The following is a 12831-nucleotide window of genomic DNA, read 5'->3' on the forward strand; positions in this document are numbered from 1 at the left end:
GTGTGTGTATATATATATATATATATATATATATATATATATATATATATATATATATATATATATATATATATATATATATAATGAAATTTAGTAATATATTACAAGTATTAGAGATTTGTTATACATGAATTAGTTTGAGAGACTCTGACTAAAAAACTGTAGTCAATAACGATCATGATAAGATGTTAACTTAGATGCATCTGGCTCAAATTTCAGCTAGCAAGGACGTTGCTAGCCTAACGTGTAGGCCACACATTAGATCTGTTATACCGTATGAACACACTAGAGGAAAGGATTACTCTTAGAGACGCCCAAGTGTGTAGCATTCGATTTAATTTGACTTCTTGAATGAGAACTCCAATTTCAGTTCATTCGTTTAATTACTTATCTATTTATTCGCATATTTACTTAATATGACTTTTTTTATCCCTAAAAGGAAATATAGCTTTTTAAGTAAAATTTGTATTATCTTATATGGGTTATAGATATAATGTTTGCTCACTAAGTTGCAAAAATCACTCTTTCATATTCTCATGTTTTTCAGATATATGCATAGTTGTAAGAACCGGACTAGACCGGCCGGTTCGTCCAAAAAACTGGTGAACTGAATTTTCAACCAGTCCGATCTAATATTTGAACCGCTTAAGAAATAGAACTGGTCAAAATAGATAAGAACCGGTCAAAATCGATAAAAACTGAACCATTCGAGAGAAAATTCCACCAAAAATGATGTAAAATAACCATCCAAACACTGTTAAAACTAACAATCCGATTTGTACGATATCACCTCATGATTAAAATGAATTATTAGCCAATCCAAAAGCAACCATACATCTAAAATTAAGGCAACCTGGTTATATTCAATTATCAACAAACAGAAAGGCAAACTTATATTTAATTGATTCACTTATTCAGTACATAGCTCAACCTGAGAACCCTATACACGTTTGCATTAATTGAAAAAAAATTAACATTAATCAGACACCAAGCTTAGTTATTTATAAACAAGAAACGTGTCAAATAACACATACTTCAAACATGCTAAAACCGTGTAAGACCAAATATCAATGCCTATAATATAAACCAACCATCCAGAAACATGCTAAAGTAACCATCTGAGTAGTGTCAAGTAAATGCATGCAAAGGTCCACACAGTGAACGAACACTACTATACTATTTAAATCAAACTTTTGAATAACTTTGCGTCCCAAGATTAAATCAATGGCAAATAAATACATTATTAGCAACTTATTCTGCATGTTCCAATCCAGTAAAATTGCAACAATGGAGTTATTTGCTATGAAAAATCAAACACCTAAGTAGATTTATTGCATGTACAACTAGCAGCAACATAAACAGTTATCATCACATTAGAAAATCCACCCACTAACCTCCCGTAGATCCTCGGCAACGCAAGGTTCTTGTGGGTCGCAAGAACAACGACGTTGACGTAAGGGGTTTGGATGGAGGATAGAGGACGTAGGGTGCTAGCGGTCTCGGTACTGGTACCGAGTCGAGCAGCGTAGCGACCCAGCCTCGTGCGATGTGCAACCCAGTCCACGTTGAGGCCCGCCAGCGAAGTGCACCTGAGTATCGCGACGGAAAGCTCCTGGGGCGACCGTACTTGCTGCTGCCGTCGAGGGAAGTTGCGCGCGCAGATAGGTGATCAATCGGGGGCTGAAAGGTGCTGAGGAAGATGCGGGGTCAGTCGGCGCCACTGCGGTGGAATGGTTATCAGAGGTCGCGAGAGTGGGGTGAGAGGTGTTCCATCATTCACAAAGAAAGGATTGGGTAAAATTTGAAATAAGGATTGGATGCTTAGAATTAAAATTAAAATGAAACTGAAGGATTTTGTGACTAGAGTAAAAAGTGGGTTCATTTTTAATTTTAGCTTAAATTAAGCTAAATAAACAACCCATTATATACATAAAATATGCATTTAAAGAAAATAATAATTTTTGAATGATTCTTAAACCGAACTCGACCGACTAGTGCCTATTATACTGTTAATTGACCCCCTTTTTGGTGTTATACATTTTTAATATTGAAAAATATACTTGCACCATTTTATAATACACTTCCTTAAAATGTACACCTTCTTCTTTAGAAATGGTACATATTTATGGATATTGAGTTTTTTCAGAAAGGAGTATATATCATCAAAAGAATGGTATATATTTATTATCACACCTCCGCCTGCTGTGACCATACTCACAATTAAATTTCCAAGTAGCTCCAGGATCTCATAAAAGAATGACATGAACAACGTAACGTACCAAGATTAAAAGGGTTCGTTTGTTTATTTTTTAAAATGAAGGTGATGACAAAAGAACTGTTTTGGAAATCAATACAAAGTAGTGTCTCCTTAATTGCTTAAGCAGGCATACGGCCACGCGGTTCCTCTTTTAGTTGAGTCAAACAGAAGCAGGTTCACCCGGCCCTGCTAGCTAGCTAGCTTTTCTTCGCTACCAACAGTGATATTAAAGATCTTAACTAGTATATTTAATATCATATATCATGTAATGCCAGAAGAATAGAAAGGGATATTTCACCCCCACCTCTAACTCCTACTCTCTCATATTATGAAGCGTCAACAAGCCTATATATATAGTATTTATGTTATATTATATTAGGAGAATATCTTCTCTAATATATGATGTGTAATATTGAAATATATATAGTATATATTAAGGTGAAAAGAACGACACACTATGCATTAGTGAGAGTGATGTACATTGTCTCTTATTATTAAATTATTTTTTGACTATATGTCACCTGTACACTAAAATCAGTCTTTAAAATTAGTTACCAATATAAAATATATATTAAAATATATATATATATTAAAAATAAATTAAACTACATAAATATATTGATGACTAATTTTAGTGATTAATTTTAGTATAAGAATAATATTTTTTATTATTTTTATATCTAATAATCAGATTAAATTTTTAAAAAATAAGGACCGAACTAATTATATTAAATAATTTTTTTTATACGAGAATAATTATATTATTCATATAAATGTTATTATATAATTTTTTCTTGTCTATGTGTTCTTTAGTTAAATATCTTCCTATTTTATACTCATAACTCGAATATTTTAGACTAGTTAAAATAAAATAAAATAAAAGAGTATCCGTTACAATAATAATGCAAATATAATACTTGAAGTGTTTTTCTAGCTATATGAAGCTATATATGTATATATATACTTGCTAATAAACTTTTATTTATACAAGCGAATACATTGAAAAATAAAGCACCATAGAATTATTGATCCTCTCTGATCTCGTCCAATATCTCATTCCAATATGCATATAGTGTCCTAATTAAACAACGTAACAGACTTAGGACATTATCTATCTTCATTATTGATAATGGTAGCTTCATCAGTAAGCAGTGCCGCAGTGAGTTGCACATTGGAAGAAATGTTGGAATCTAAAGAGAAAGAAATGTACCAGCAGCAGTGGGTGCAAAATGCACCCGACCCGCCTTGTTTTTTTCGAGAGGTATTCGAAAACGTTAAGGACACAATATTGCCCCCCAATAACAGCAAGAATGTGTGGTCAACTCTCGTTGTCAATGACAACCAACAACCTTTGTACAAAAGAGTGTTGGTGTTGTTGACGGAGATTTTTCCCATCCTTGCTTCTCTAAGAGGATACAATGCTCACAAGTTCAAATTCGATCTCATGGCGGGTATAACCGTTGCAAGTCTCGCCATTCCTCAGGTTCAATTTGATTTCGTGCCTGTTAAGTCATTTTTATTTTAAGAAAAAATTCACATTCATATAACACTTTCAAATATAAATTTGGTCATAAATGGTATTTTGTGAAATGAGATAATTTAAAATACAGATATCATCAATGTGTGAGAACTAGAGAGAAGAGAATATGCACATTAAATGGAATGGCAAATAGAAAACTTTTTTTTTTAGTGATAAGTAGGGTTAGAAAAATACCAAACAATGTGTGCTGCGACTTAATCTAGTCTGACAGAAAATAAGTTTACATTCAACTATTTTAAAAGTTTAAATTTTTTAATAGACAAGATTTAAGTTTATAAAATAATTTTATTTACTAGACTATTTATTTATTTAATTACATATATATTTAATATTTTTTATTTTAATTGATTATTTATTTGTTTTTTTTTTAAATTATCAAGCCTTTTACAAGTTTAATGTTAGGTGAAACTTGTTAATAGACTAGACTTAATACTTAATAGATAGTTTATAACAGATTATACATTAAGTACAAGTTAAGTAAATTTTATTGTAGATATGTTAAGAGTAAAGTCTGGTCTGTTCTAGTCTATTTTTATTCCTAGTAATAAGATTATAATTGGAATAGTAAAATTTAATAAAAAAATTATTTTTTCTTAATTTCTTTACTAATAGTGAAGATTTTTGTTTGGTACAATCACAAGTCTACAATACAGATAGCAGTGTAAACTTAACAGTATAATACCTTCTTCATAGTTGCTCAAAGTCTCAAACTCATCTATGCTTAACACCATTGTTTCTTTTTTCTTTTTCTTTTTTTTTTTTTTGTCTACAAACAGAGACAATGGTGGGTTTTGACTTTTTTTATTGTACAAGAATGTTTCTTTTTTTTTTTTCCTTTCTGTTTTTTAATTTCTTTGTGGGTTGTGAATGAATCGGGTTTAGGCATGGACCTAATATGATATGTCAAATTAAAAGTGCTATTAGGCCATTTGGGCTTTATCTCGGTATTTCAGGCTTAAAATATGCATGTTTTGATGGACAATTGGACATTACGAACCGAAAGCTAGCTTATGAAAGTTGGAACAATATATTATTAATTATTAGAGCTAAAAGTGGCCCCAAAAAAATTTGTCTAAGAGTTACTTTTCATTTATATTTTATTTTGATAAAAAATTATATTATTATAGTTACGTTATTCAAAATACCAAAAAGAAAAAGTTACGTTATTCAAAATTAATTTGAGCTGTACAAAGACCCTAAATGCTAGGATGGAGCCATAAATAGTTTTAGCCATTGAATATTGAATATATGATTATATAAGGTAACTTTTCTTGAGTAAAGGATTGGGTAAGTCCTAATTTAGTTCATAATATTTTAAATATTTTATTTTAATATTAAAATTTTTTAATAAATTTAATATTGTTTCACTATTAAATTTAACAGTATATTGAATAGTTAATAACGTTTAATTTCAGTATATAAGTAAAATTGACTCACTAACAATTGGTATGTAAAAGTTCTTTTTTTATTCCATTCTAAAATGTTAATTATTAATTTCTAAATTTTGGGATTCAAAGCAAGAAAGAGAATAAAAAAAGAAAGTGTTACAAAAAAATTTTAGTTTTGTTTCTCTAATACATGAAAAATAAAATGATATAATTTAACTAATAAAATTGGTTGCTTTTGTTTATAAACACAAGACACTGAGACATGTACAAGATCATATTTAATAAATGAGGCATTGATAGAAATATTATGTTTTGGGATATTAAATTAGTATATTTTGTGTTTTTTTTTGTCAAAAACGACACAAAAAACACTGAATTGAAACACAACTTATTTTTTATTTCTTTTATTGTCAATATTAATTTTTTATAATTATATTTTTTATCATTCTATTTTTTTAAAATTTTTTGTGAAGAAAAAATTAAAATTAATTAGACTTTTATTATTTATTTTATCTTATATTCAATTTATCATCAAACAAAATACACAAATATTAATTTTTATATCTTTATTCTTTTTTTTATTATCCTATCTTATCCTATTCTCAAAACTAAACACGGCCATTGTTAACATTTATGTCATTTAACTATTGTATCAAATTTAATAATGAAATAATATTAAATCTGTTTAAAATTTTTTACAACAAAAATAAAACGTTTAAAATATTAAAAATCAAATTAAAATTTAATCTAATATTGAAAACTAAAATAATACTTTTTTTTTCTTATTCTAAGAACACCAATTCGAATAAATATAAGTGAGAGGCCTATCGTACTTATTGTGTATTATGTTCACTACAATGATGTTATTGAATTGAAATGGTTGCTTTGGGTCATGCAGTGTGTAGGATTCGCTACTTTGGCTCAGCTAAGTCCCGAATATGGCTTATGTAAGTTGCATATAACTAGTTATTATAAAGGGATATGAAAACACATTCAAGTCACGATATTATTGAACATTTTTGTATTCTTCGTTTTAAATTGATTATTATAGTTAAGATAAAACCAAAGTAGGTGTCCTATTTAACGATCTATTTCATTTCAAAAATATTATTTATATACCAAAATTAGCCACTATATATTTTTGTATAAATATATTTTTTAATTTATTTTTAATGTATATTCTATATTAATAACTAATTTTAATAGGTAAAGTTAGTATACACCTAATATATTTTTATACTAAAAGACTAAGTGAATTCTATAATTGATAATCCTAAAGAGCGCATAATTTGCAATTTGTTTGAGTTTTGAGACAGATACATGTTTTGGGCCACCTCTTATGTACGCAATGCTTACGAGTTCAAGAGAGATAGTGATTGGGAATGTAGCAGTGGATTCACTTCTTCTTTCTTCAATGATTTCCAAATTGAAAGATCCCATTCAAGATTCTGTTGCATACACTCAGCTACTTCTAACTGCAACTTTCATTGCTGGTATCTTCCAACTTGCATTTGGAATCTTCAGGTCAATGCTCATCTCTTATTACTTCATTCTTACTTATATGCCACTTCTTTAATTTTATTTATTTGTTTAATACAAACATGAACTCAATGTATGAAGCATGGTTACTTATTTATTTGTGAGATGTTTTGGAAATTTTAAATTTAACAAATTTTAAATTTCAAATCAGATGTTTTGGCCTTTATAAATTTTTATTATTTTAAAAGATTTTAAAATACAGATAAATTATTTCTTTGTCACTTTAATTTTAATCAAATTTTAATATATATATATTAAATAAATAAATAAGTCTTTAATAAATTTTATTATAAAATAATTAAATAAAAATATTAAAAGATAAATTAGTTTCCATCAAAATGATGAAAGAACCAATTTATATAATAATTATCAAAGTTTCTAAAGAATAAGATTTTATTGAAAAAGAAAATGTCAGATCTAATATTTCTTAAAAACTAATTTAAATATTTCTTGTTCTAAAAAATTAATTTTGATATATTTCTAGTATAAAAAATATATTTATATAATTATTTATGGTAATATAAATAAAAATAATAAACTTTAAATTTATTTTAAAAATATCTGAATTTATGTCTTTAATTAAATAATTAAGTAAAATATTTTATAATATCAATAAACTAAAAATTAAACTCTTATTATTATTACACGTATTTAAAATAAAATAATAAACTAATAATCATATTAATATCTATTAATTCCCTGGTTTAATATATGAAAAATGTTAAAAGGGTAATATAATTGATTATCTTTTGTTATCAGTTAACCATCAATATTTAAAAGTACCGAATAAAATATATTGTTAAATTTCTAGATTAATAGAGCTAGACTAAAAAAATTGAATTAATGATTAAATGATGACCAAAAATAATAAATTTTGATGGCTCTTAATATATTATTAATTCGGACAATAATACACATTTTAATTAGCAGGTTTGGATTTCTGGTGGATTATCTTTCCCATGCAACAATAGTGGGGTTCTTGGCAGCAGCTGCCGTAGGCATTGGAGCATATCAGTTTATAGTGTTGTTAGGAATCAAAAAATTCACTAACAAATCTGACTTGATTTCTGTGATCAAAATATTTTGGACATCTTTATTCAAGGATCGAGTAAGAACACGCCACAGAAATTTGATCTTAGAACTCTAGTGTTTTTTAATCGTTACAATATTATTATTGCTAACAGTTTCTTTAATTTAATTTCACTGGCCTTTTTCAGTCACAGTGGCATCCTTACAGCTTTACTCTTGGATTCTCATTTCTTTGTTTCATCCTATTTGCCAGATTCATGGTAATAACTAATGTCATTTTTTTTAGAGAGAAAAAAAAAATTAATCAAACTAGCAAAAAATCCTCAAATAGAATACTATTCATGGCATTACCATCAACAATTATAAAAAAAAAAAAAAAAACTATTAGTATTCTACTCTTTATATTGGTTAAATGACCTGTCAATAATGTTACAAAATATGTTATTATTTCTGCTCAACCAAATATTACAAATATTTATTTTTCTTAATTATTTCTTGCAATATGAAAACAGGGGAGAAGGAACAAGAAACTGTTCTGGTTGCCAACAATTGCTCCTCTGCTTTCAGTTATTGTATCTTCTATTGTTGCATATACAGTGAATTCTCATCAAATAAATGTGAAGGACTACAAAGTTGATGTGTTAGGAGAAATCAAAGGAGGTAGCTTGAACCCAATCTCATTATTGCATCTCAACCTTAGTGACAATTTTTTGGCTCCATTGATCAAAACAGGCTTAACCGTTGCTGTTATTTCACTCACGGTATGGTTCCCCCCATATTTTTCACACTCTAATCTAGTTAATTATTAATGACAATTTAACCTTTTCTTTTGGGAGTAAATTATGAGTGATTCAAATGGTTTAAGTAGCAATTTAATCATGCTTAATTGACTAATGATTTTATAAAAAAATTAGGAAACTATTGCTGTTGGTAGGTCATTTGCATCCCTAAGAGGATACAATCTTGATCCCAATAAAGAAATGATATCCCTGGGTTTAACCAACATTGTTGGATCTTTCACGTCTTGCTACGTTGCATCTGGTAATAGATTTCTACCCACTCTTTTTCTTCTTCCATAAAATATTTCTGTTATGGAATTTGAAGAAGAAGAAGTAAATATAACAATGCAGGTTCACTTTCACGCACTGCTCTAAATTATAGTTCAGGGGCTGAAACAACGGTGTCAAGCATAGTGATGGCATTGACGGTTCTAATATCACTGAAATTCTTGACGAGGCTATTATATTACACTCCAAAGGCAATCTTAGCAGCAATAATTATATCGGTAGTGCCTGGTCTTATTGACATTCAAAAAGCATATCAGATTTGGAAGGTTGATAAACTAGACTTTCTTGCTTGCGCTGCAGCCTTTTTTGGGGTCCTCTTTGCCTCTGTAGAGATGGGCCTTGCAATTGCGGTATCTTTCACAACACTCCTTTCTCTGCTTCTATTTTAACCAAAAATAAGAGTATTTAAAAGAAGAGTGCTAGGAGCAGCAGATTTTGTGATTTATAATGAGAAAGAAATGTTAGAAGGCCATTAAAATTTAATATTTGACAATCATTTTTAGTTATCAACCTAATTCTTTTAGTTTAGTTATCTAATAATATGCTTTAGTCCAGATTTTTAAATATTGATAACTAATTATTGACCAAAAATAATAAATTCTCATGATCTTCTAGTATTTCTTAAAATAAAAGGACAAATTCTCCTAAATAGATATCTAATTATTTATAAAAGATAATTTTCATTCGTTTTATCGTTTTTTTTTCACATATAGCATGTACATATATACTCTATTCTCTTGACCTATATTTCTCTTAAAATTATCTTATTTAATATAATATTCATAAGTTTATGTATTTAAAATCTATAATTATATTTCTATTAATACAATAATAATTAATAAATACAAAATAAGTAATTATAAACTGATTTGAGTTAACTTTCTATTTTTTTAATTTTTATTTAAAAATAATATGCATGAAGTATAGATTTTTTACGCAATAAATCATGTAAAATGTTATTTAGAGATAAAAGATATTGAAAAATCTTTTTTCTTTTTTGAGATTAACAATATCAACATGTATATTTTTATATGCAACAAATTTTAAGAATTAATGTTTTATGTATCTTATATCATATTGTATCATGCATCTTGCGGCCTTGTAGATTAAAACCAGCCCTTGCACTATATGTGGTCACCCATTATTCTTATTCTTAATGGTAATAATTACTTGTGTGAAGCTAAGAATTCATGAAGTGTAATAAATATTAAATAATAAATAATATAGGTGACAATATCATTTGCAAAGTTAATTCTGGTGTCAATTCAACCTGGAATAACGGTTCTTGGAAGGCTTCCTGGAAAAGATGCATTTGGTGACATTGAGCAATATCCAATGGGCCTCTCCATTCCTGGCCTTATTATTCTTTCTCCAAAATCCTCCTTCCTTTGTTTTGCAAATGCAACTCTTGTCAGAGAAAGGTACTTTCTAATTCGGTTAAAACTAAGACACAGTTAACTTCATATAAAGTTAATAGTTAAAAGTTATTAAATAATTATTTAATTAATCAAATTTATTAAATTATTTAACACTCTCAACTATCAATTTCGTACGAAATTAACTACACCTCTATTTCTATCTTCCAATATAACATACTTTAAATAACGTAATTAACCATGTTTCAGTACAAATTATTATTAGTTTAACATTTTTCAAAAATAAGTTTTTTATATAGTTTATAAATATAAAATGTCTTTTACTTTTATAAATTAATTTTTAAAATTGAGTTAGGTATATATATTCAATCTCAATTCTAATACAAATTATTTTATCGGTTAATTAAGTATCTTATAATTTTTGTAGGTATAAATGTGAGTCATTTTAATTTTTATTAGTTTAATTAATAAGTTCAAATAGCTCTTATAATAAACATGAGTCAAATTATTTAATAATTTGATTTAACTGCTATTACAGAATTAACTTGATTTACATTTTTTATTTACAGAAATTACTTTATCTCATTTAATTTATATAAACTAAATTGACTCACGTTAGCATTCACAAAATCAAAGTGCACGTTTATCTGTTATTTATTATATTGATTTCACGAGAATTACCTGAATTGTTTTGAAAGGATTGAGAGATGGGTGAACGATGGGCACGTTGAGGAGGGCGAGGGAGGAAGCAATTTAAAATTCATCATTCTTGATTCCTCAGGTTAGTCAATATTTCACAATTTATATATATCAGTTTAGATTTTTCCGTAGTTATTATATCTAAAGATATAAATATATTATGAGAAGAGTTTTAAGTGTACCAGGAATATTGGTATTCTAATTGTTTTAATCATTGATTGAATTATAAAAAAATATATAATATATATTAATTGAAATTAATGGTTAAAATAATTAGAATACCAGTTTATCAGTACACTTAAAATTTTTTTATATTATAAAAAGTATTACAAGCTAATAAAATATAATTCAAATGACATAATCTTTTTATATTTATTTAAAAATCGTAGGTTTAAATCTTTCTATCTCTAATAAAAAAAACACAGAAATTAACATACATCTATCAATTTTTTTCCCCGGAAATTTGACATTGTTCATAACTTCATATGATGATTTGATAGGTCTTACGAATATTGACACAGCGGGAATTGCTTCTTTGGAGGGACTGAACAAGAATTTGATTTCACATGGAGTAAAAGTAAGCTTTTGCTTTTTAGACAGAAAAATTAATATAATGGTCATGTAATTATTTTTTTAGTTTTATAGTTTTATACAAGTAGAAATGAGGATGAATGAGTTAATTATTTAAAATTAAATTTAATCACAATACTCCAAATTCAAATAAAATTCAAATAAAGTATATATGATTTCATGTCAAATTTGTATATAATTGAACCTGCATATAATAATGAATGATAGAATATAAATTATTTTCCAATTTTTATAAAGTATGAATGCAACTGTCTCAAAGTTTTCAAAAATTAAAGAGTAATTATTTTAGTTTATAATATTTTCATCAGTTAGGTTTTAGTTTTGTCCTCAATATTTAAAATATTTTATTTATTTATTTGGTCTTTTGATTAAAATTTTAAAATTTTGATATTGAATCATTTAATGTATATTTATTTATTTGTGTGGATATATGTGAATATTCAGTTGGTGATAGCTAACCCAAGGTGGCAAGTAATCCACAAGCTAAGAGTAGGTGACTTTGTGAGCAAAATTGGAGGAAGAGTTTTCGTTTCTGTGGGTGAAGCTGTAGATGCATGTCTTGGTCTTGGTGCTGCCAAAATGGCTAATACTGTATAACCCAACCACTATATATCAATATCATCATCATCATCATCTTCTAGCTACTTACCTTTTTTGCCCTTTCTTTTCAATTTTCATCATCAATGGATAATGAGCCAGGTGTTCCAAGAATCATGACAAGACAATTTCTTTTTCTAGGGGGGAAAATAGAAGGAAAACGTCGAAATTATTTCAAAGGAAATGTTTAATGAATTATATTTTTGGTGGTCATTAATTGTCAAGAAAAAGCTTGCTTTTAGAATTTTTTATGGCTAATAATTATAAAAAAATATATTTAAATGTATTTTTGATAATTACTTACCAATAAAAAAAAATTGTCAACAATACTTTTATTGATGTTTCTTCGCTATTAATGATAAAACATAAATGTCAATATATAAAAGTATTATCAATACAGGTTTATTAGCAATAAAGTGATCATCGAAATTAAATTTTTTTTAACTTTTTTTTAACAATTATTGACTGAATTAAAAAAATACTAAATGTTTTTTTATGATAATTAAGTGACCATTAAAAGTACATTTGAACATTTTTTACATGCAAAGCTATTTATTGGCAAAGTTACAAAGTACATTTCTTTTATATAATTAGTAACCCTAAAAAGAACTCTATCAAAATTAAATAGTAGTTAATTTCAATAGCATCAAAATTGTAAGTTTAGAACACAAATTAAATTAATGAGAAATGTTAATAGACTAATATTTTTTTATCAATATTAACTAATATTTTGTGTCAATACTTTATT

The 12831-nt window shown here is 27.1% G+C and overlaps 1 protein-coding gene across 1 annotated transcript; it reads left to right on the top strand.

Moving 5' to 3' along the window:
- Nucleotides 1-3237: 3237 nt before the first annotated feature.
- On the top strand, nucleotides 3238-12327 carry LOC112715224 (early nodulin-70). Its single transcript, XM_025766985.3, has 12 exons — nucleotides 3238-3740; nucleotides 6084-6132; nucleotides 6502-6709; nucleotides 7655-7832; nucleotides 7942-8013; nucleotides 8266-8514; nucleotides 8668-8794; nucleotides 8884-9170; nucleotides 10048-10241; nucleotides 10895-10977; nucleotides 11396-11472; nucleotides 11931-12327. The coding sequence occupies exons 1-12, from the start codon at nucleotides 3387-3389 to the stop codon at nucleotides 12081-12083; spliced, it is 2031 nt and encodes a 676-aa protein (XP_025622770.1). The 5' UTR covers nucleotides 3238-3386; the 3' UTR covers nucleotides 12084-12327.
- Nucleotides 12328-12831: the final 504 nt, after the last annotated feature.

This window comes from Arachis hypogaea, chromosome 10 (assembly GCF_003086295.3).
Source record: "Arachis hypogaea cultivar Tifrunner chromosome 10, arahy.Tifrunner.gnm2.J5K5, whole genome shotgun sequence".
Classification (NCBI taxonomy): Eukaryota; Viridiplantae; Streptophyta; class Magnoliopsida; order Fabales; family Fabaceae; genus Arachis; species Arachis hypogaea.

Coding starts and splice junctions, on each gene's coding strand:
- LOC112715224 (XM_025766985.3), top strand. CDS start 3,387: ATGGTAGCTTCATCAGTAAGCAGTGCCGCAGTGAGTTGCACATTGGAA. Junction 3,741..6,083: donor CAAGTCTCGCCATTCCTCAG/GTTCAATTTGAT, acceptor TGGGTCATGCAG/TGTGTAGGATTCGCTACTTT. Junction 10,242..10,894: donor GCAACTCTTGTCAGAGAAAG/GTACTTTCTAAT, acceptor TTGTTTTGAAAG/GATTGAGAGATGGGTGAACG.